Source organism: Mustela nigripes, chromosome 3 (assembly GCF_022355385.1).
Source record: "Mustela nigripes isolate SB6536 chromosome 3, MUSNIG.SB6536, whole genome shotgun sequence".
Classification (NCBI taxonomy): Eukaryota; Metazoa; Chordata; class Mammalia; order Carnivora; family Mustelidae; genus Mustela; species Mustela nigripes.
Genome location: NC_081559.1, coordinates 73,681,028 through 73,705,403, shown reverse-complemented (window position 1 = coordinate 73,705,403; position 24,376 = coordinate 73,681,028). Strand labels below are relative to the sequence as shown.

Below are 24,376 nucleotides of genomic sequence, written 5' to 3'. Positions count from 1 at the left end.
GAGTCCTTTATGTAAAGATACGTGACACTTGAGGGCCCTAAAGACAGGATTTATCTGCATTATATTATTTTTTAAAGATGTCAAGAGGAATAATTATACTTTGAAGTTAGATTATGTACCTATTATAAAGAAATTCACAAAAGGAATTGAAAAACATCTTTTATGTTGCATACAGTATGGATGAAATTATAAATAGTATACATAGAGATTCTTGTGTTTAGATTTTTATTTTTGTATTTTTATTTATAAAGTTTAAAAATCAATTTATTTTACTTATTTTTTTTAAATATTTTATTTATTTGAGAGAGACCTCTGTAAGAGATAAATACAGCATGAACTGGGGTTGGGACAGAGGGAGAGGGAGAAGTAGACTCTTTGCTCGATGTGGAGCTCCATCCCCGTACCCCAAAATCATGCCTGCAGCCGAAGGCTGACACTTAACCAACTGGGCCACCCAGGTGCCCCTAAAAATTAATTTAAATGAAAAAATTATTTATGGATAGCTCTGTGTGTTCAGGTTTACTTATAATGTGAATAAAATTTTAGGACTTTTGAATTGGAGAGGATCTTACAGATTCTTCTAATGTCATCACCTTATTTTTATATGAATAAACTGGGAGAGAACATTTTTCGGTCACTGGGTAGCTAGACTCGGTTGAAACACCAGTCTCTTCATACTCTTGGAGTTCTTTTTCCTCTCTCTGTTTCTCTGTATTTCTCTCTCTCTTTCTCCCTTTTTATATTTTTCTGTCTCTGTCAGTCTGTCTCACCTGCTTACTGGCTAGCTCGCAACGAAAGCTACTCATGGATGTACTTAAGATAATAACATTTTTTTTCCTTCCTATACTCTTAATATTTGAGGACATATGCACATATATTGTTTGCATTCATGGACCTGGTGCTTCAGAGAAAAGAGAAACGCTGATGGTTTATGGATTTCATTTCTTTAAATGATGTATGTCAGTTTCAAAATTGGGAGGTGGGGACAAATTGAATGGGAGTGTAGAAGAAACAGAATTGGTCAGGAGTTGATAGTTATTGAAGATGGATGGCACATGAGATTCATTATACTGTTCTTTCCACTTTTGAATAGTTTGAAATTTTTCATTTTACAAGGTTTACAAATGAGAATTGCACTGTAACCAATAGGTGGCACTACATTGTTACCTTGAGAATAGGTTGATTCAGGATGAGTATATTAGCTTATGATGTTCCAATATTTTATTAAAAGCTTTTCTCTTTGTAAAAAGAGGAACGCTTTAAAGCATATGTTAGAGTTGTTCAGGTCTTAATGAAATTATGACAAATTTCTGATATATTGATTGGTTAATAGGTATAGAAATTAACATACCATTTTGTGTTAAATCACTCTGTCAAGTATTAAATTTTAGATTCTTATAAAAGCATAATCTTAAAGCTAAAAATAAACCCAAATTTATTAGAATATTTAGTTTTAATATACAGAAAATGAAAATATTACAAATATGTAGTTCTTTGTCAAAAGGAAGTTTGCTTTTTTAATATGAAGGAGGTAAGCACAACAAAAAATAACAAGATATAAGAAAAACGGTAATAGTAACTTAAAGTACATTTTAATGTGTTTTAGTTCAGTAATCAGATTTTTTATTTTGGGCTGAGGTAGGTGGTTGTTAGGGAAAACATGTCATAGGACTGTGCAGAAGTATAAATCTCTGAAGCTTTAGGATTCCGTTCGTATCTCCCATCTCACAATGCTGACTTTTGGTCTTCAAAGAGAACATTGTTGTGTCATGCCTAATAGTAAGCAGCAAAACAGGTGTGCATGAAGGGTCAAAACCCATCTCTCACGAACATACTGACCTTAATCAAGTGATCTGGCAGTGTTTCTTTCCTTCTAGATTAGAATTCCTGTGTCTTGGTTTGAGCATAAATACCCATTATTTCAGCAGCTGTGCATCACCACCAGTTCCTGCACTATTCCATTGTCAATCGAGATGACTACCTCTGTCCTACCATGTGAGCATTCAAGCTCATTTCTTACCTACCGTCTAAATACAAACTGCATGTCTTAGAATTGATTTTTTTCCTGCGCAGTTAAATGTTCATAAAAGGTAGGCCCGAGGATGGCCAAAACTGAACTGAATGCAGCCTGTTCAGCTAAGGTTCTATAAATTTTATATTTTCCTATTTCCTAGGAAAAAAACATTTTGATTAATCTGAAGAGAGAGAGTGTGTGTGTGTGCCTGTGCATTCCAGATTTTATTCCCTTACATCCCAGAGAGACTGATTATTTCTTTAGGAAAACCTCAGTTCCTAATGTGAGTTTCTTTAATTTCAAGTGCTAATTTCAAGAAAAATACTAGTTCTTAAATTGTTTACCTCCTTGTTCTAGTTATTAGGGCCTTTATTTTATAGGTTCAGACTAGGAAAAAAAATCAACCCCAGTATGGTTGTTCTTAAACCTTAGTGGTTCTAAGAGTCACCTGAAGCGACTGTTAAACTGCCTACAGACTCTGACTTAGTAGGTCAGGGGTGGAGCTTTGGTATTTTTAGTAAGCAACCTGGTAATATGGTATAGATAGTTCTCACTGTAAGACATGGTGACCCAGGATGCTAATCCTTTAGCCTACTATTTTTCTTTGAATCATGACTCTTACTTCTTCAAAGAATTGGATTAATTATTTGTTTAGAATATTAACTAAATTTACAAGTACTATAGAGAATACTGTGAAATCCCTTTTTATTTTAGAACACTACTGTGATATTTTTCTCAAGTTGTATTTTCTGCTTTAAATCCACCTCCGTTAACCTTTATAATCACTCTGTGGGGGCGCCTGGGTGGCTCAGTGGGTTAAGCCTCTGCCTTCGGCTCCGGTCATGATCCCAGGGTGCTGGGATCGAGCCCCGATTTGGGCTCTCTGCTCAGCAGGGAGCCTGCTTCCTCCTCTCTCTCTGCCTGCCTCTCTGCCTACTTGTGATCTCTCTGTCCAATAAGTAAATAAAATCTTTATAAAAAAATTAAAAAATATATAATCACTCTATGGTTTCAACAGTATTTTACACATAGTATTATGTAATTAATTTATACAATAACCAATAAGGTAGGTAAGACCGATGATATCATCACTGTTATACAGAACAGGGTTTCTCAGTCTTGGCCCTATGACACTTTGGGCAGATGGATCTTTGTTGTAGTGGCTGTCCTGTACATTATAGGGTCATTTGGCCGCATCACTGGCCTCTACCCACTGGATGCATTAGTATTGCGCCCTCTCCATTGTGGCAAAAATGTCTCTGGATATTGCAAAATATTCCCTCTGAAGCAAAATAGCCCCCAGTTGAAAATCACTGCTCGAAAGGAAAAACAAATAAACAAAAAAACAGGTTCTGAGAGATAAGTGAGTTAATGAAGATGACACCCCTTTATAAGGAAAAAAGACCTTGAGTTCGTCTTTCACATCCATTGTTCTTTTCTCTACATCTGACTACATTGTCTATATAATAATATTCAGAAATTTCATAGTAGTTCAAGCAATAAAACAACATGAAAAAATAGAGAAGCCCAAGTTTTAGGTACAGGGCACAAGAGTATACCACATTTAGAGCAGTACCTATTACCTACTTAATTTAATGTCAGCTAATCTACAGTATCTGATATGAAGCGCTTTATATGTTCATTTGCTACATATTAACTGAACACATAATAAATGTCACATGTTCTAGACTCTTGGCTATATAGCACTGTCTTATAATATGGAATTTAAGTTCATATTGGAAAAAAGGGAATGGAGAGAAGGTAAGGCAAGGCTTTTAGGAAAGGCCTCTCTGAGATCACATTTAATCAGAAACCTTGAAATGATGTGAAGGAGCAATTCAAGCAAAAGGCAGTTCAGATTGAGGACACAGAAGTAAAAACACTGTAGGTAGGTGCTTACTTGCCATTGTAATGGAACAGCAAGTTATGTTGGTGGTGTTGTAGTGCAGTGAGCAAGGTCACACAAAACAATGTTTCTAAGGGAGTCCGGAGCCAAATCATGTCCATTTCACCCCCAAAAAGGAACTTGACATTTATTTTATTTTTTTTAAGGATTTTATTTATTTATTTGGGGGGAGAGGGAGAGAACACAAGCAGGGGGAGCAGTAGGCAGAGAGGGAGAAGCAGCCTCCCCACTGAGCAGAGAGCCAGACATGGAGCTTGATCCCATGACCCTAGTATCATGACCTGAGCTGAAGGCAGATGCTGAAACGACTAAGCCACCCATGCGTCCCTTGTCATTTATTATATTTTTTAAGATTTTATTTATTTGACAGAGATCACAAGTAGGCAGAGAGGCTGGTAGAGAGAGAGGTAGGGAAGCAGGGTCCCTGCTGAGCAGAGAGCCTGATGCAGGGCTTGATCCCAGGACCCACTGAGCCACCCAGGCGCCGCTTGACATTTATTTTAAATGTTACATGAAATCATTGGAGGGATTTTTTTTTTTCTTAAAGATTTTATTTATTTATTTGACAGAGAGAGATCACAAGTAAGCAGAGAGACAGGCAGAGAGAGAGGAAGGGAAGCAGGCTCCCTGCCGAGCAGAGAGCCTGATGTGGAACTCGATCCCAGGACACTGAGATCATGACCTAAGCCAAAGGCAGCGGCTTAACCCACTGAGCCACCCAGGCGCCCCCATTGAAGGGATTTTTGAGCAGAGAAATGATACATTTTTTTTTCTTTTCTTTTTTATTAACATATAATGTATTATTAGACCCAGGGGTACAGGTCTGTGTGATACATGTTTTTAAAAAGATCTCTGGGAGGGGCGCCTGGGTGGCTCAGTGGGTTAAAGTCTCTGCCTTCAGCTCAGGTCATGATCCTAGGGTCCTGGGATCGAGCCCTGCACAGGCTCTCTGCTCAGCAGGGAGCCCGCTTCCCTTCTTCTCTTTCTGCCTGCCTCTCTGCCTCTGTCTGTCAAATAAATAAATAAAAATCTTAAAAAAAAAAAAAATCTCTGGGGGCACCTGGGTGGCTCAGTAGGTTAAAGCCTCTACCTTTGGCTCAGGTCATGATCCCAGGATCTTGGGATCAAGTCCCGCATTGGGTTTTCTGCTCAACAGGGAGCTTGCTTCCCCTTCCCCCACCCTCACCCCGTCTGCCTCTCTGCCTGCTTTTGATCTCTGTCTGTCAGATAAATAAATAAAATATTTAAAAATAAATAAATAAAATTAAAAGATATCTGGCTACCATGTGGAAAATAAGGACTAGGAACAAACAACAAAACAGGAAGACTGGAGACTAATAGTATGGAGGCAGTAGATGTAGTAAGCAGTTGTCACATTGCTGAGGTTGAGCCAGCAAGTCTTGCTCTTGTTAAGAATCAGGTGTTTGGCCTTAGCCACTCTTAAGTTGGGAAAGACTGTGAGAGAAGCAGGTTGGGATTCTACAGAATTTGTAGCTTCAGGGGCAGGTTAAATTTTAGATGTCTAATACTCATCCAAATGGAGATAGTTGGTGGACACTTGAGGATCACTGTCGGGTTCAGGGAAGGGGACAAGGTGAGGATACTAATGTGGGAATTATCAGCATATAAATGTTATTTAAAGGCATGGGACCAGACGAACTCATCCAAGCCCAAAGAGTACTAATTTAGAAGAAAAGAGCCTTTGGAAAACTGAACCCCAGGTCACTCCTAAATTTAGAAGGCAAGAAGCAGAAGGAGGGCAGCAGAACTGTTGTGTCTGAGGAAAGAATAGAAAAAGGCATTTCAAGAAGGAAGTGGTTGCCTTTGTAAAATGCAACTGAGAGACCCAAATTAGGTAAAGACTGAGAATTTGCTAAGAGCAGGAAGGACAAAATCCTGATGAGAATGGGTTAACAAGGGAATGGGAAATAGGAGATAGAATGAGTATAGAGTATTCCTTTAAGGGACAGCCTTGGTCTTGAGTGCAGTTCTGTTTTTTAATATAAGATACTGCACCTTATTTGTATGCTGGTAGAAATAATCCAATTAAGAAGAATGAATTGATGATGGGAGAGAAAAGATAAGTGCAAGGGCAAAGCCTTGTGTAGGTAATAGAGGACAAAGAGTGCAAGTTAAGTGGCTACTTTAGAACCAGGGACAGTTCATCTGCTATTTTAGTGGGGAGGGCGAAGCACAAGGCTGCAGAAAAGAGGGAGGGTCATAGGTTTGTCGGAGAGAAAATGAAGTTAGAGTTTTGGCTGGGAACGAAGAGAGGGAAAGGGAGTTGGAGATTTAAGAAGTGAAAAAAACAAATAATCATGAGAGTGGGAAAATGCATTGACTAGAGAAATAGGATTGCTGAAGGTCTATTTGAGGTTATTTATATACTTTATATACTTTTATGTGGAGAGAGTCTATATATTTACATACACTATAAAAAGACACCTGTTCACATCATTGTTATTATCCAGCCATATTGCTGCTCTGGTGTAGGTATACAGTAGGCAGAGATACCAGGTCTGAGGTCTTGACAGGTGGATTGGAAAAGGAAGATGCAGGGCATGAGTATGGGTTATGCTCTGGGAGGTGATTATAGCCTCTGATCAAAGACAGAAGTGAGGATGTGAGACTCTTTCGTGCTGGGCCATGAAACAAGCAGGTCAGTGGATTGGGTAGTCTCATGGAGCTGTAGGAGTGAGTTGTCCTTAAGAGTGTGACCAAGAGAGTCAGTAGCTGGTGGTTAGAGAATGAGATTCTTGAAGCTTTGGGAGCTGTATGGTAATACATGATTACAACAAGTATTTACATGTGTTGGAGTAGGTAGCTGATTTGGGGTAGGGACAGGATGGTTGCAAGTGAGGGAGGGAATCAGGAGACAGAGTTAATAAGAGTACTGCAAGGATGTGTACATGGTGGGAGTCAGTGGAAACGCTGACCCAGAGCGGAGGGCCGTGACCATTGTCAAACTCCCTGGAAGAAGGTGCTTAATGGGAAAGGTTTGGAAGGATGTTATCCAACAGCATGCACTTTAAAGGAGATGTAGGTTTTAAGAGAAAGAGAGAAGAAATGATCTGGTAATAATTTTCTCTGAGGATGGACAGGTTTCAGGTAGAACTGGAAAGGAAAGGAACCATTTAGATACAAAGATGAAGATATAGGATAGATACTGAAGTTGATAAGAGTGAGTTCCGGGAGTCATGTGGAAGGATTTGGGGGTTGGGGACTTCTCATCCTCACTTTAAGTAATTCTGCCTTACAGAATTATCATATATGTTACTTAGTTTATCTGGAAGAATTATAAAATGTGGTGTGGTTCTTCAGGAGCCAATTTGATCCTTAATGTACAACATGTGTGTTACAGGAATGGTTTGCAGTGTATGTGGAACTTAATCAGCAAATTGCAGCACTCTTAAATGCTGGGGACGAGGAAGATCTTGTGGAACTGAAGTCACTGCAGCAACAACTTAGTGATGTTTGCTATCGACAGGCCAGTCAACTGGAATTTAGGCAGAATCTCTTACAAGCAGCTCTTGAATTTCATGGTGTTGCCCAAGATGTAAGTTTCTACTCTGATTGCTTTTCTGTTCTTCAAATGATCTGAACACTTATCTGCACATAAATTTTGCAGGTTTGCATGTCTCCTAATTATTTTTCTGGAAAAATAAAATAATTTAGTCATGGGGAGATGATAAAAGTCTTCGATGTTTTAAAAAATTTTCTTTTCATTTTTAAGTCATTTTGCATGCAACTAAACATTTTTTGTCTAAATAGTGTTTGAACTTAGATATATTTCATTTTGATCATTTCTCTATTTATGCTTTATAACCTAGATTGCAATGGACGTTTGAGTACTTTCCTACATTCTGCTTACCTGGATATAAATCTTTGTCTTCCTGGTGCATGCCTCTATGTGTTCTGTCTTTTCAGATAACATGTATTCTAATTATTTGCCCTTGTCTTTTAACAGCAAAGACTTTTTCAAGTGTAATTGTGATAACCTCATTAGATATAAACCTCATTAATCATTAAACACTTTAGATGCTGATCACATCAGGGTTATCTCTTTGGTGTCCCTCTGCTTTAGTTGTCTCAGCAGTTGGATGGCTTATTAGGGATGTTGTGCGTAGATGTAGCACCAGCTGATGGAGCATCGATTCAGCAGACTTTAAAACTGCTTGAAGAGAAGCTGAAAAGTGTTGGTAAGCAGATTTTAACAATGCTGAAACATAAGGTTCTTTTTTTAGAAATATCATTACTATGGTTAGAGAAGTCAACTTACACTGAGCTAATTATAATTATTTATAGGAAACACAGGAAAAATTAGTATAAAATAGGTTTTATTCCCTTGAAGGGTGTAATACATGGTAAAATTACTATTTTTCATTGATGGTCTGTCACCCTTCCTTCATTGGGCCTTTAGCCTTTCTTCTTTACCCAGGTATATCTATAGGTGCTATGTCTTGCATATACTACGAACAGTTATTTGTAGTGCATGCATAAGCTGTAATTAGCTGTGAAGTGTTCTGTGGTAAATCCTGTATGCCCCAAAACTGTGTTTTATGCAGTGATTTTGGTTGTTGCTATATCCTAACCTTGTGAATAAATAGTTGGTTTGGTTCTGTGCATTTGTTTCTCCAAATTGGGAATATTGCCAAGGTTACCTACTCTCCCAAGGGGAGGATGATCCCAGTTCACTTGACACTTCACATTTTACTACAGTAGGAAGGAAGTACAGTGAATTTCTCTAGGTCATGACTGTAGAGGAGATAGTGGATGTACAAAAGGGAAGAAAGGGTTGTTCTGAGTAGGATAGGAGGGCAAAGGGGAATGGAGGTAAGGAAGCAGAAACCTAAGACAGACTTAGTAGAAAATGGTGACACATGATTGAACCAAATCAATCAATTATTGAAAAGGATTTGAGGGAATGTGTTTGAAAAATCATGTTTGTATGGGCATTTGTTTGCAGCCTTTGTTATTTTAACACATGATAGGCATAATACGTATTTTGTATTTAATTTGCCAAATGCAGTTTATTTCAAAGGATCAGAAGCTTTCTAGAACCATACATACTTCTCCTTTAAAAAAGAAAGGAATTCCTGTGTGCTTGTTGGTTTGGGGTACTGTAAATCTATCCTAAATGTTCCCTCTCATTAGGTGTAAACTGGAAGATGCCTGAACTCAAAATATTCAGCATCCTTTTTCAATGATATTGCATTGCTTGAATGCTTTGAAGTCTTGTAACTCTTAAACATTATCTTGAACAAAATGTTTGGCGTGTTATCTTAAAAATTGGACTACATAGAAGCACAAAGGAAACAAACTGAAAAATATTACTAATCAAAATAGAACTTCTCACATTTTCTTCCTGCTTTCAGTTTTCAAAAATAAGTATCATCAGTGGAAATTCACCTTTTGGAAATTATCTTTAGGCAAAATCTGGTGTGAGAGGGAGCTCAGTTTGAACCACGTTTAAATGGGTTTATTCCTTGAAGTGTTCAGAGAACCTCCTCCCAAGGTAGTTTAACATACAAAGCTATCAGTGCGTAGAACCTGAGTACAGTATCTGCTGGGGGGATTTCCTTGAGGGAGGGAAAGCACCTCCTTTGTTTAAGAGATTAAATCTAGGAACTTTTGTTTTAGATGTAGGATTACAAGGTTTGCGTGAAAAAGGTCAAGGACTTCTGGATCAGATCTCCAATCAGGCATCCTGGGCCTATGGAAAGGATGTAACCATTGAAAATAAAGAAAATGTGGACCACATACAAGGAGTGATGGAAGATATGCAGCTTAGGAAACAAAGGCAAAGTTTGACTGTTAATGTTAATTTTTGCTAAAATGACACAATAAAATGAGAAGTGATATAATTTATGTTTTCCGTACAAAATAGAAGTTCTAACCTGTTAATATAGAAGGCTTGTAGTAAGTTTTGGTGAATGTAATTGTTGTATATAATTGTACTAACAAATTGTGACAATTTGTTCAGCTAATGGTACTTTTCCCCTTTTTAATTTAGTGATAAAATTTTAGTTACACCCAAGGACTTTGTATTCCATATTTCTACTATAGCCTATGACCCTTTCATGTTTTAAGAAAACCCTTTTTGGAGAATTTTGATTTTCTGTTTTCATTTGGTTTAGAGTTGCTATTAAATATGTCATCTACTTTCATCAGTTTCTTCATCTACAGTTCTCACAAATTGTCACACTATCATTGTACTCATATGTGCTCTGAAAGGATTAGATAGTGGACTCTGGGCAAGGGGCTATTTAGTTTTATTTCATATAGAGTCAGGAATTTAAAAGATTCTTTGAAAATTCAATTTGCAGTAGCACCTGAGAGAACATTACAAAGTAAAGTATTAAATTCATATATGAAAGTATATACAGTATAGCATGGTTTATGAAATTTTTGGACACTTAAAAATTTTAGGATATCAACAAAACCTCACAGAAACTATTTCTACATTACAGAGAAAATACTCATTAGTGAGGAATTCCTTCTAACCTCACATGCAAACTTACCCATTTCATTATTTTATTCTAATCACATGCAAACTTACCCGTTTCATTATTTTATTCTAATCACAAAGGATGCTGTAGCTTTGTATTTAATAAGTCACGTACCCTCATGTCTCCCCTGTCTACTCTCATTCTCTACTCTGATCTCTGCCTCTCATTTAAATGCTTAAATCTCTCATTAAAAAAAAAAAAACACACACACATGCATGTACTTTCCTCCTCAACTCTTTCTTTGTGTCTTCTAGCCCTAGAATTCTCCTTCCTGACAGCTAAGTCATTTGAAGGTCTAATCTATACTCATACTGTTTCCTAACTGCCTCCCATTAACTTTTCAGCCTTCCTCAGTCTGACTTCTACCCTATTTCACTGGATTTGCTCTTACTGATATCATCCGTGACTTTATAATTATCATGTAATAAATGCTTGATCTCCCTCAAAATCCAGGGAGTATTTTTGGTCTTCACCATTGCTTGATCACGCTGAATAGCATTGGAAAGTTTCTTCGTGAAACTTTCTGACAACCCTGTCTTCTGAAAACACCCTCATGATCCCAATAATCTGTTTCTTCTTAGTCTTCTTCACTGTTTTTTTTTTTGTCCTCTAGCTAATTTCTCTGCTTTCAGGGTTTGAGGCCCAGTCGTTTTAGTCTACGTGTTCTCTCTGGATGGTTTCACTACTTGAATGACTTTATTTTATTTGGTTGTGATTGAGTATTTATGGTTCTGACCCAGACTCCTGTCCTATGCTTTGGACCCATAACTATACTTGGCCTACTAAGTATCTCTAGGTGGGTGCTGCACACATTCCTCAAACCTAGTATGTCCAGATACTTGATCTTCTTTTATTCATTTATTTCACAGACAGAGATCACAAGTCAGACGAGATAACAAGTAGGCAGAGAGGCAGGCAGAGAGACGGGGAAGCAGGCTCCCCGCTAAGCAGAGAGCCTGATACGGGGCTCGATTCCAGGACCCTGGGATCATGACCTGAGCCAAAGGTAGAGGCTTTAACCCACTGAGCCACCCAGGTGCCCCTTGATCTTCTCTTTTAATATCTTATCTAGGTTAAAGTTAGTATCAGGTACCAAATTTGGGATTTATCCTAAAATCCATACTCCTCCTCACCCCATATAGCCCGATCAAATATTTTAAGTTCTGCTGTCTCTGAGTCCTGAAATTTTCTATTTAAAATCTTCTCTTTTATCTGCCTCTGGCCTTGATCCTCTCTAGTCTGTTGTACATGAGAATAATCGTTGTAAAGTGCATATCTAATCATAAGACCCCACTTCATGATTTCCTGTTTTCTCCGATGAAGTTCAGTCTCCTTGAAATAGTGTAGGAGATTCTTCATAATTCAATCCCATATAATCTTATGTCCTGCAATTTTTACAGACACAGTTGTTCACTTTCTTGAATGCATCATGCTGTTTCATGAATCTATGACTTAGACTACTACTTTCTTCATTTTCTTCTTGCTGGATTCTTAAAGACTTGGGGATACTTATTTTTGGAAGGTTTTTTAGATTTGTAGGACATATTAATTACTTGTTCCTCCCTGCTCCCATAGAACTCTTTACATAGCTCCATAGTAGCCCTCACCACATTGTTTGTTTAGAACTCTGCTGCCAAAAATGGAACCAACATAATAGTTGAGACCATGAAGCACATTATTTGACACCTGACAGTATGCATTAAATATATCTATGATATCATCTTCATCATTAAAATGTTTTACATTGTTTAGCTTCAGATTTTAAAAATACTTCTAATCATCACTTCCTTTTAGTCCCTTGTAGGATAACTGTAACCAGATTCATTTTAGTACTATGTTAATAGGCTTTTATAAAGGGCGCTCTTTATAAAAAATAGCCTTGTGACAATGATTTCTGTATTATTATTCACCTTCTTTAAGAACACTGACTGTCATGGAGCTCAGTGCCTTCTGGGTAACTGGTCATTAGTGTTTGAGATTGTAGTGAGTTCACTCTTCCTCTAAAATACATGAAATTGCATGAGGACAAAGCGAATAGATCAGAGCTGAGGTAGCTAAAGTCACCTTGAAAGTTCAGTCGTCTATTATATAGGACAGACCACACTAAAATTTTGAAGTACTCTGAATTGTTTCTCTCTACACCCAGAGATCAAGAGTTGTTTTGTTTTGTTTTTTTTTTTTTCTCTTTTGGAACATAGATGGAGTGGGTTTTTTTGTTTGTTCTTTTTTTAAAAAAATTCAAAATTAGATATTACTTTGGGTGATGAAATATAATGAAAAGTGTTAACTTTTTTTGCTTATTTTCAAGATTTATTAAAATGCCCTTTCAAAAAAAACTCAGATTATGTTTGAGAGATTCAATACCAATAATTCATGTATTGCAGGTCAGTCTTTACACTGCTATAAAAGTTATGTTTTCTATGAATATTCCATAATTTTTTATTTTTCTATTGTACACTTACATTGTTTGCTGTCTTTTTAAAATTTAAATTTAGTTAATTAACATGGTGTATTATTAGTTTTAGAGGTAGAGGTCAGTGACTCATCCAACATATATAATACCAAGTGCTTATTACATCATGTGCCTTCCTTAACACGCAGTTACGCCATCCCATCACCTCCCCTCCTTCAGCGACTCTCATTTTGTTTCCTATGATAAGACTCTCTTCTAGGGGTACCTGGGTGGCTCAGTGGGTTGAGCCTCTGCCTTCAGCTCAAGTCATGATCTCGGTGTCCTGGGATTGAGTCCCGTATCGGGCTCTCTGCTTGGCGGGGAGCCTGCTTCCTCCTCTCTCTCTGCCTGTCTCTCTGCCTACTTGTGATCTCACTCTGTCAAATAAATAAATACAATCTTAAAAAAAAACAAAACAAAACTCTCTTCTAGTTTATCTCCCTCCCTGATTTCATCTTGTTTAATTTTTCCCTTCCCTCTCTTATGATCCTCTATTTTGTTTCTTAAATTCCACATATGAGTGAGGTCGTATGATACTTGTCTTTCTCTGACTGACTTATTTTGCTTAGCATGATGCCCTTTAGTTCCATTCACATAATTATAAATGGCAAGATTTCATTTTTTGATAGCTGAATAGTAGCCCATTCTTTTTTTTTATTCTTTTTTTAAATTGTGTTATGTTAGTCACCATAGAGTACATCATTAGTTTTTGACACAGTGTTCCAAGATTCTTTGTCCATTCTATAGATACAGATAGATAGATAGATATCTATAGATAGATACCATATCTTATTTATCCATTCATCTGTTGATAGACATTTGGGCTCCTTCCATAGTTTGGCTGTTGTGCACATTCATTGCTGCTTCAATAAATACTGCTTCAATAAATATTGAAGTGCAGGTGCCCTTTCATATCATTACATTTTTATCTTTGGGATTAGTACCTAGTAGTGTAGTTACTAGGTCATAGGGTAGGTCTATTTTCAAATTTTTGAGGAACCTCCATACTATTCTCCAGAGTGGCTATACCAGCTTGCATCCCTACCAGCAGTGTAAGAGGGCTCCCCTTTCTCCGCATCCTGGACAACATCTGTCATTTCCTGACTTGTTAATTTTAGCCATTCTACCAGTGTGAGGGTGGTATCTCATTGTGGTTTTGCATTGTATTTCACTGATGATGAGTGATGTTGAGCATCTTTTCACGTGTCTGTTGGCCATCTGGATGTCTTCTTTGGAGAAATGCCTATTAATGTCTTCTGCCCATTTCTTAACTGGATTTTTTGTTCTTTGGGTGTTGAGTTTGATAAGTTCTTTATAGATTTTGGATAAATCTTTATCTGATATGTCTTTTGCATTTATCTTCTCCCATTCTGTAGGTTGCCTTTTGGTTTTGTCAACTGTTTTCTTTGCTGTACAGAAGCTTCTTATCTTGATAAAGTCCCAAAAGTTCATTTTTGCTTTTGTTTCCCTTGCCTTTGGAGAGGTAACTAGCAAGAATTTGCTGTAGCCAAGGTCGAAGAGGTTGCTACCTGTGTTCTTCTCTAGGATTTTTAATGGATTCCTGTCTACATTTAGGTCTTTCATCCATTTTGAATCTATTTTTGTGTATGGTTTAAAGAAATGGTCCCGTTTCATTCTTCTGCATGTGGCTTTCCAATTTTCCCAGCACCATTTGTTGAAGAGACTGTCTTTTTTCCATTGGACATTCTTTCCTGCTTTGTTGAAGATGAGCTGACCATAGAGTTGAGGGGACATTTCTGGGTTATCTATTCTTTCCATTGATCTATGTGTCTGCTTTTGTGCCAATATCATACTATCTTGATGACTATAATTTTGTAATAGAGGTTGAAGTGGAATTGTGATGCCGCCACCTTTGGTTTTCTTTTTCAGTGTTCCTTTGGCCATTTGGGGTCTTTTCTGGTTCCATACAAATTTTAGGATTATTTGTTCCAGCTCTGTGATGGTATTTTGATAGGGATTGCTTTGGATGTATACATTCTTCTAGGTAGGATAGACATTTTAACAATATTTTTTCTTCCAACCCATGAACATGGTATGTTTTTCCATTTCTTTGAGTCTTCCTCAATTTCTTTCATTTGCCTCTTTGGTTTATTCCTACGTATCTTAAGGTTTTTGGTGCAATTTTAAATGGGATTGACTCCTTAATTCTCTTTCTTCTGTCTCATTGTTAGTGTATAGAAATGCAACTGATTTCTGTGCGTTGGTTTTATATCCTGCCACTTTGCTGAATTCCTATATGAGTTCTAGCAATTTTGGGGATGGAGTCTAGGGTTTTCCATATAGAGTATCATGTCATCTGCAGAATCAGAATTTGACTTCTTTGCCATGTCAGAAGCCTTTTATGTCTTTTTGTTGTCAGATTGCTGAGGCTAGGACTTGTAGTACTACATTGAACAGCAGTGGTGAGGGTGGACATCCCAATTGTGTTCCTGACCTTAAGGGAAAGGCTCTGTTTTTTCCCCGTTTAGGATGATATTCACTGTGGGCTTTTCATAGATGGCTTTTATGATATTTAGTATGTTGCCACTATCTCTACACTGTGAAGAGTTTTAATCAAGAAAGGCTGCTGTATTTATTCAAATGCTTTTTCTGCCTCTATTGAGAGGCTCGTATGGTTCCTGTCCTTTCTTTTATTAATGTAGTGTATCACGTTGATTGATTTGTGGATGTTGAACCAGTTTGCAGCCCAGGAATAAATCCCACTTCGTTGTGGGGAATGATTCTTTTATTTTTTTTTTAAAGATTTTGCTTATTTATTTTTTCAAGAGAGAGAGCATGAGCTGGGGAAGAGGCAGACTCCCCGTTGGGCAGGGAACCCAAAGTGGGGCTCAATCCCAGGTTCCTGGGATCATTACCTGAGCTGAAGGCAGACACTTAACCTGCTGAGCCACCCAAATACCCCAGAATGATCTTTTTAAAAATGTACTGTTGGATCTTATTGGCTAGTATCTTGGTGAGAATTTTGGCATCCATGTTCATCAGGGATATTGGTCTATAATTCTCCTTTTTGGTGGACTCTTTGTCTGGTTTTAGGATCAAGGTTGCCGCCCTCATAGAAAGAGTTTGGAAGTTTTCCTTCCATTGCTGTTTTTTGAAACAACTTCAGAAGTGTAAGTATTTTTCTTTAAAAGTTTGGTAGAATTCCCCAGGGAAACCATCCAGCCCTGGACTCCTGTTTGTTGGGAGATTTTTGATTATTGCTTCAATTTCCTTGCTGGTTATGGGTCTGTTCAGGTTTTCTATTTCTTACTGTTTCAGTTTTGGTAGTTTATACATTTAGGAATACATCTGTTTCTTCTGGAATGCCCAATTTGTTGTCATATAGTTGCTCATAATATGTTCTTATAATTGTTTGTATTTCTTTGGTGTTGGTTGTGATCTCTCCTCTTTCATTCATGATTTTATTAGTTTGGGTCTTTTTTCTTTTGAATAAGTCTGGCCAGGGGCTTATTGATCCTACTAATTCTTTCAAAGTACTAGCTCCTAGTTTTGTTGCTCTGTTCTACTATTCTTTTGGTTCCTATTTCATTGATTTCTGCTCTAATCTTTATTAATTCTCTTCTCCTGTTGGGTTTTGGCTTTCTTTGCTGTTATTTCTCCAGCTCTCTAATTGTAAGGTTAGGTTGTGTTTTGAGACCTTTCTTGTTTCTTGAGAAGGGCTTGTATTGCTATATATTTCTCTTAGGACAGCCGTTGTTGCGTCCCGAAGGTTTTAAACAGTAGTGTTTTCATTTTCACTTATTTCCATGAATTTTTTGAATTCTTCAATTTCCTGTTGACCCATTCATTCTTTGGTAGAATGCTCTTTAACCTCTGTGTATTTGAATTCTTTCTAAATTTCCTCTTGTAATTGAGTTCAAGTTTCAAAGCATTATGGTCTGAAAATATGCAGAGAATAATCCCAGTCTTTTGGTACCTGTTGAGACCTGATTTGTGACCCAGGATGTGATCTATTCTGGGGAATGTTCCATGTGCACTCGAGAAGAATGTGTAAGTTGTTGCTTTAGGATGGAATGTTGTGAATATATCTGTGAATCCACCTGTTCCAGTGTGTCATTCAAAGCCTATGTTTCCTTGTTGATCTTCTGCTTAAATAATCTGTCCATTGCAATGAGTGGGCTGTTGAAGTCCTCTAATATTATTGTATTATTATCAATGTGTTTCTTTAATTTTGTTACTGGTTTATGTAATTAGCTGCTCTCAAGTTAGTAGCATAAGTATTTGTACAATTGTTAGATATTCTTGTTGGATAGATCCTTTAATTATGATATAGTATCTTTCCTCAATGTTTTTATTTTGTTTTATTTCCTTGGCGCATCATTGTCAAAATTATTATTTAAGAAACTTCGTATGTTTATCTTTGAGGCTTGTTTAATGCTAACTGGCAATGGAGATTTCTTTGGGTTTTAGTGTACTACTTTGTTGATGCTTTGCTTCGGTATTTCACAGAATCCATTCTGTCCTCAGGGGTTTGTAATTAGGAATCTTTCAGGTATTTTGAAGTTTTGAAGTATTTTGATGTAATATAGATATCCTTAAAATTCTTACAAATCAATACAAAGTAGTTGGAAGTCTCCATGGTGTATAAGATTAAGTATTTTAGTATACTATAAAACATGCATGCCAGATGATGATGTTAAAATAATTATTAATGAAACTGAAATGATGTTCTGCCTTATGTTTTTGTTTATTAGATGTGAAGACATGGTGGATGTGCGAAGATTAAAGATGCTTCAAATGGTGCAGTTGTTTAAATGTGAAGAAGATGCTGCCCAGGTAAAAGATCAGTCAGGCACATGATGTAGTTGTCTTCTCTTAAAAGACTGATTTCACCTAACTGTTAAAAAAGTTTACTTTTCATGGTCCTAAGAAAGTAAATGTGTTAAGTCAAATTCTAGTTTATCTTATTAAAATAGCAAAGTGTTTTTAAATTTCCAGTTATTTTACTGGTCTCATATGACTCATCTTCTTAATGAAATCCTCTATTAAGTGAGAAATTGGGATTATTTATTATTTATTATTATTGACTTGTTAGTTACATGCTAAGATTAAGGCTGGTTTAAGCACAATGCTTTTTTAACTTGCAAGAGGGTTTTTCAACTAGAAAAACTATATGCTGTCTTTGTGTAATTTTCATCAGAGAACATCAGTGCAGCTTGACCTAGAGGAACTTTATGATTTTAAATAAGAACATAAATCTGTAATGAGATTCCACACAATCTTTTTTTTTTTTAATTTAAATTCAATTAACTAATATATAGCATATTATTGGTTTTAGAGGTAGAGTTCAGTGATTCATCAGTCTTCTGTAATACCAGTGCTTGGACATTAAGGAAAACACATGATCTATTAATATGAATCATGTGCTATTAATTTTTAAAAAGTGCTTCTCTTTAATATATCTTGTTCTTAGATTTTAAAAGTTTTGAGGGGGTGGAAAGATCATTAATTCATGTAGCTTTCTTAAATGAAATAAGCTATTAAGGACTTTTAACTAATAGATTAATTAATCATATGGTAGTAATTTTTCTTTTGATAAACATGTTGATTTGATATAATAAGAGTTATGGATCCAGCGTCACTCTTCTTTATTTTTTTATTTAGGCAGTAGAATGGCTAAGTGAACTTCTGGATGCCCTGCTTAAGACCCACATCAGATTGGGTGATGATGCTCAGGAAACGAAAGTTTTACTAGAAAAGCATAGAAAATTTGTTGATGTTGCACAGGTGCAGAACTGGTTATCTTCCTTTTCTACAAGCTCAGTGTTTGAATAGCTTTCTGCATGATTATAATGTAACTTAACCCTCCAAGCCCAAGAAGGTTAGTTATATTATTCCAGAAATATCACAGAACTTAGAAAATGTCAGCTGGTGCATCAAAAGCAGGCTGCATAAACTTGAGAGGGTTTATGTTTTCCTGAATACAGGTTCTGTATGCTCCCTCTGATTTGTTTTAGATTATGCCATTTTTAGGCAATCCATCTGTTCACTCACGAAAGTGAATAAGAAATAGAGGAGTTAATAGCGGTATAGTAAAAACCCCAGTTTCTCTATTTCACCAGTGTTAGTATAACAATGCAGATTTTGTGTGTGTGTTTGTGTGTGTTAAAAGTATCTTTATTTATTTTCCCTAATAATTGAGTTTTCTGCATGGGATATAAAGTGCCCTTTGAAGAGCCCATCTTTATCAGCCATTATTTTTGGATTGTGGAGTTGATAAGAATGAGATGGGGAAAACACAAGACGAGAGCAAAACCTAACAAGAAAGAAACTTACTAAAAATTCAAAGTGTTGTCTTCCCATCCTTTTTTATGCCTGCAGTTAATTTTTAGTATTAAGTGTCAGTAAGTAAGTAAGTCATTCAGTACTGATTCCCAGTAGTGTTATTATTTGCAACGACAACCCTTCCCGCACACTTTTCCTGTCTCTCTTTTCAGAATTCTTATACTATAATTTCACGTTTACTTTTTCTTCTTTAGAGCACTTATGACTACGGCAGACAGTTGCTACAGGCCACGGTGGTGTTGTGTCAGTCTCTGCGCTGCACATCTCGGTCATCTGGAGACACACTTCCTCGACTGAACAGAGTATGGAAACAATTTACAATAGCATCTGAAGAGAGAGTGCATAGGCTGGAAATGGCTATTGCATTTCACTCAAATGCTGAAAAGGTTCGCTTTTTTAAAAATTGTAGTCTCAGTAATACTTACTTTATATGTTTAAAATGCATTAATTTTAATATTAAAATTATGTGATTAACCTTTGTGTTTTTTCCACCTTATTTTAATCCAATTGTTTAAAGTTTGTTTAGATATAATATATTGTCTTAGAGAGTTCAAATCAAATTCTTGTAGTATAATGTATACCAGTGCTGGCTTACTGTGGTTTGAGAAATCCAAAACCATCTAAGAGTCTTCTCTCAACAGTGCTTCTCTTCTTACCAAATCTGACCCCCAAAATGAACTATCTTTAGGGTGTGACAACTCCCATTGCTTTCATTATGCAAGGAAAGGACATTTTGCCTCAGCAACTACAACTAATTGTCATAAATTCTTTAAAAGGGCACTTTGTAATTTTATAAGGTTTCAAGTATAGACTCCCAGCTAAAAATAATGAAAATAAAGATAAAAATAAAATATTTTTTCATTTGCTATCTTTAAAGATTCATTCTAGAATTTTTTATTTAATGAATTCATCAGTCCTGGAAACCAGAAATGCAATATGTAGTGTTATTTGGGCAGATTTTCATTAGAGCTCTTCTTGTAACTCTGCGCAGAGAAACTTTATAGCACTCAACCCTTACATCTCCACTCTGAAGAGGAGCTTTGTTATATAGTTAACTTTGTTTTGATCTCTCACAATGGAAGTTTATGTGTAGGGGATGTTCAGTACCATATGAAACGTGAGAAACTGAAGGCGTAAATGTGATATAGCCTAGTCTGTAGAACAGAAGAGATGTGACTAGGAATTCAGGAATTGCGCAGTGTTCTACTGTATCTCTGTTGGGAAGTGTTTATAGTTAACTCTTGCTGAGCTGGTCACAGAACTCCACAGGTCAGTGTTTTGGTTTAAAATAGGCCTAACAATAATGAAGGTGAAAGTATATAAGCGGCTTCACCTATTTACCTACTGATTGTTTTATTTTTTTAAAAAGATTTTATTTATTTATTAGAGAGAGAGAATGCACACAAGCTGGGGGAGGGGCAAAGGGAGAAGGAGAAGCAGACTCCCTGCTGAGCAGGGAGCCTGATTCAGGGCTTGAGCCGAAGGCACACGCTTAACAACCTGAGCCACCCAGGTTCCCCTACTGATTGTTTTAATGAAAAGTTTTTATTTAAGTATATTAACACAGAAAAGTGTACAGATCGTAAATGTTTATTGAATTCAGTCTGTTCAGTGAATTTTCACAAAGTGAGCATGCCTGTGAAATCACTGCACTATTCAAACAACAGACATTACCAGCACCTCAGAATCTCTTTTAGTCACATTGTTCCTGCAGCCCCTGCCTCCTGTGCAAGGGTGACTACTGGCCCAATATCTAACAACCCTGATACATTTTGAAAGCAGTATCTTAAAAAGTTATCTGCAAGGCCACTCTGGAAAACAGTACAAGGTTCCTCAGAAAGTTAAAAATAGAACTGCCCTTCAATCCAGCAATCCCACTGTTAGGGATTTACCCAAAGAATGCAATATACAAAAATACTAATTTAAAGTATACATGCACCCTGATGTTAATAACAGCATTATATGCAATAACCCAAGTTATAGAAGCAGCCCAAGTATTCATTCATAGATGAATAGGTTAAGAGGATGTGGAGTGTACACACAATGGAGTATCACTCAGCCGAGAACGAAATCTTGCCCTTTGCCACTACATGGATGGAACTAGAGAGGATTATGCTAAGTGAAATAAGTTAGAGAAAGACACACACCATTTGATTTCACTCATGTGGAATTTAAGAAACCAAACAAATGAGGAAAGGGGAAAAAAAAGAGAGGCAAACCAAGAAACAGACTCAACTATAGAGAACAGACATGTTATCACAGGGGAGGTGAGTGGGCGATGGGTTAATAGGTGATTGGATTAGGGAGGGCACTTGTGGTGAGCACCAAGTGTTGTATGTAAGTGATGAACCACTGTATTGTACACTTGAAACTAATTACATTCTATGTTAACTGAATGGAATTTCAATAAAACTTAAAATTATCTGCAAGGACATTAAGATCTAGACTTCTTTATGAGGCCATATAAGAATGTAAATGGTTGAGAGATTGTTTTGCATAGAATATTCTCTTATATTGCCTTTATCATACTTAAAGCAAGCACAATTTAAGGTTCTTTACTACTCAAACCTTTGTAAAGTTTTTTGTTATCAGGTATAATTTTCTTCCTGTGTTTTATTTTATACTGGTAAGCATAAATATAACCATAACTATAAACAACTTGTATAGTATAATGACTGCGAAGATATTTTAAGGTGAATCTAGGATTTTATATAAAGTTATTTGAGTAGTGCTGAAATAAACAGATTAGATTAAGTATAATGCAAAAGCAGTTGCAAAAATAAATACTTCTTTTTCTTTTCTCTTCCCCACATTTTGCAGTTTTTTCTTATAACATAGTGTGTATCTTGGACTTACAACACATCTCAGTTTGGACTAGCCACCGTTCAAGTGTTCACTAGGCTGTTTGCTAATGGATTGACTAGTGTGGATCAGTACCTATAGACTTAGCTATTATAAATTATAGCAATTTCTTCCTTTTTCTCCTCCCCTTGTTAAATTTAAATGTTAATAGCTAAGGAAAATAGTATTTTTATCAAGGACTGTAGAACTTCCTGTATTTGAATCATAACCTTTCCAGTTTATATCAGGTAAGTCAGCAGATCAGTTTTTAAAATAACTGTGCCTATGTAGGTCATCCTATCAGTTATTTATAATGTAAGCATATGTTGTTTTGGATTTTTATTTTCCTCTCATTTTTGAAGTCTGTAAGCTATTTGAGGTCACAATCTATATTTCAGTCACATCCAAAGCTGCTAAATAAACATTTAGTACAATAAGGAATGAATGAATGAAGGCTATTTCTCAAGCACAGTTTAAACTTACTTTCTGAATAATAGTCTGGTATTATTTTTTCCTTAGAAATCACTATAGACTTTTTTTACTCCGATTATTTATTATGATTAAGGATTATGTGTTTCCTTTTATTTGAATTTTTTGAGCCAACTTCACTAGTAATCAGTCTTGTGCAATGGCAGTGTACATGGGGATGCTAAGAACGAAACAAAAACAGCTTCAATCTACTGAATTCACATGAGCTTGATTGCCTTTCTCTATCTCTTGATCGAGGTTGCCATTTTACTTGTTACAGATTTTGCAAGACTGTCCAGAAGAGCCTGAAGCTATTAATGATGAGGAGCAATTTGATGAGATTGAAGCAGTTGGGAAATCACTTTTGGATAGATTAACTGTTCCTGTAGTTTATCCTGATGGGTATGATACATGTTCTTATAATTTTGTCTTTTTATTGGTGAATTCTTAAAGTGAAATCATCAAGAGAGGAATATCTGTTTTTTAAAAAGCCAAGTAAAAATTAGCTTTGGTTCACGTCTTCTATTTCACAATAAATTGGTTTGTAATGAAAAGAAATATAAACTTAGCTCTTAGAAACAGTAGCAGTTGGTACTTGACACTATCAAATGTGGTGCTTCTTGACAGCTTATTGCAGAAGGCTGATAACCTGGGTTCTAGCCATGGCCCTGATGAGAGGGAGTAGGATGCCTCTGGGCTTCGTCTGGCGCAGGGAAGGGGAGTGCAGGGCCGTAATGTTCAGTTAGCTGATAATATATTAAACATCAAGTTTAAACACTTCACTTCGTTATTTTTGACCAAACAGTACTAGACCAATATGGTTAATCCTGATTTACAGATGTAGAAATCTGAAGCTTAGAAAAATTAAGTGAGGTGCTCAGGATTTCACAGCTTCTAAGTAGAATTGGAATACAGTCTCATGTTGGTCCAACTCTGAACACATTCTTTTTTCTCTATGCTATATGGAATCTGAATTTCTTCACTTGTAAAATGATGGGGTCCTGCTTCCCACATTGCTTTGCATTTTGAAAGTTAATAAAAGAAAGAAGTGATCTCATGCAAATAAATGGGCCATTAAATGAATCTGAAGGAGCTTCATCCCTCAGGTTCTCGACCTCAGTGAAAATAATTTAGAGGTAATCCAGAGGATATTTACTTCAAATGACAGAGCAACCACATCATTGAATGTATTTATCTTTACTCTGTAGTATAGTGTAATTGATAGGATTGTAAACTCTGGAATCAGATTTTGTGGGTTTAAATTTCAGCTCCACCACTTACTAGCTGTAACACCTTGGGGAAGCCACTCAGCCTTTCTGTGTCTCAATTCCATCATCTAAAAATTAGGGATATATTATTCATACCTTTTCAGGTTACAGGGGCAAGGGAATTACATGAGCTAAATGTATATAAATTACTTACAATGAATCTGGCACAGGGGCTCCTGGATGGCTCATTCAACTGAGTGTCTTACTCTTCATTTCAGCCAGGTCATGATTTCAGGGGTTGTGGGATCCAGCCCAGAGTCTGTGCTGGGCATACAGCTTGTTTGAGATATTCTCTCCCCAACTCTCCCTTCCCCTGCTTGCGTGCTCTCTCTATAATAAGTAAAATCTTAAAAAAAAAAAAAAAAAAGAAAGAAAGAAAGAAAGAAAAAAGAAAAAACAACAAAAAAAAACCCAAATCTGACACATAGTAAGTGCCACTACTACTGTGTCATGAACTTCAAGTGATTATTTGAAATTGATTTTGGGAAGATACAATTTTATTCCCTTGAAAGCATATAATTCATAGTCTATATTTAGATAATCTTTGGTCATAGGCAAAATTAAACCATCAGAAGTAGCCTAAATTCGTATTAGGTATCTGCAATGCAGTGT

General features: G+C 36.5%; 1 protein-coding gene across 5 annotated transcripts in view; it reads left to right on the top strand.

The window, feature by feature from the left end:
* The window catches only part of SESTD1 (SEC14 and spectrin domain containing 1), a 137,118-nt gene that overhangs the window by 110,896 nt on the left and 1,846 nt on the right, over positions 1-24,376 (top strand). For 4 of the 5 annotated variants that reach the window (XM_059394255.1, XM_059394253.1, XM_059394254.1 and 1 more), the window contains 7 exons: positions 7,282-7,476; positions 8,005-8,119; positions 9,561-9,720; positions 17,597-17,678; positions 18,507-18,629; positions 19,382-19,573; positions 22,777-22,898. In XM_059394255.1, the coding sequence (XP_059250238.1) occupies positions 7,282-7,476; positions 8,005-8,119; positions 9,561-9,720; positions 17,597-17,678; positions 18,507-18,629; positions 19,382-19,573; positions 22,777-22,898 (989 nt within the window). The remainder of the gene's footprint in view (positions 1-7,281; positions 7,477-8,004; positions 8,120-9,560; positions 9,721-17,596; positions 17,679-18,506; positions 18,630-19,381; positions 19,574-22,776; positions 22,899-24,376) is intronic. The other variant, XM_059394256.1, reaches the window with a different exon arrangement.